Here is a 545-nt window from a genome sequence, read left to right on the forward strand (position 1 = left end):
TCCCCATTCTGACATTGAAATTAAGGATGAAAGTCTATAGAAAATAAAAATTTTGCCTTCCCGAGTGCAAGAAGAAATTTCTGCAAATTTATAGGCTGAGCTCGTGGAAGAAAATGAAGTTTTTACATAATTGGAAAGTAAACATTCAGAGCTTCAAAATAAAACAAAAATGAATATTTAAAAAAAAAAGGTAATAATAAGTTAACTATCTTTTAACATCGATAATTAACATTGATTTTTCTTGTATTATTGGTTTGATCCGAATCTCTCTTCTAATACAGAAAGTCTCAGTTATGACAATGGTAAATTATTATGACTTTATCCTTACCTTTACAATAATCAGATAAGGAAAATAGCAATGGACGGTCACTATATAGCATAAGTATAATACGAATATAATCACAATCCTACGTTGTTATTCCGTCGAAATCGCTGCCAAGACCCACGTGATCTGGTCCAGCAACGTCCCGGATGTGGTTGATGTGAGCTGAAGAAATTATGAATGAAATTAACATCGAACGTAAGAATATTTAGGGACCGTCAGT

At 32.3% G+C, this 545-nt stretch overlaps 1 protein-coding gene across 1 annotated transcript in view; it reads right to left on the bottom strand.

Moving 5' to 3' along the window:
* The window catches only part of LOC119590637 (dipeptidase 1-like), a 10,350-nt gene that overhangs the window by 1,545 nt on the left and 8,260 nt on the right, over positions 1–545 (bottom strand). The window contains exon 8 of the mRNA XM_037939316.1: positions 412–490. Within this exon, the coding sequence (XP_037795244.1) occupies positions 412–490 (79 nt within the window). The remainder of the gene's footprint in view (positions 1–411; positions 491–545) is intronic.

The sequence above is a fragment of the Penaeus monodon genome, chromosome 27 (genome assembly GCF_015228065.2).
Source record: "Penaeus monodon isolate SGIC_2016 chromosome 27, NSTDA_Pmon_1, whole genome shotgun sequence".
NCBI classification, from domain to species: domain Eukaryota; kingdom Metazoa; phylum Arthropoda; class Malacostraca; order Decapoda; family Penaeidae; genus Penaeus; species Penaeus monodon.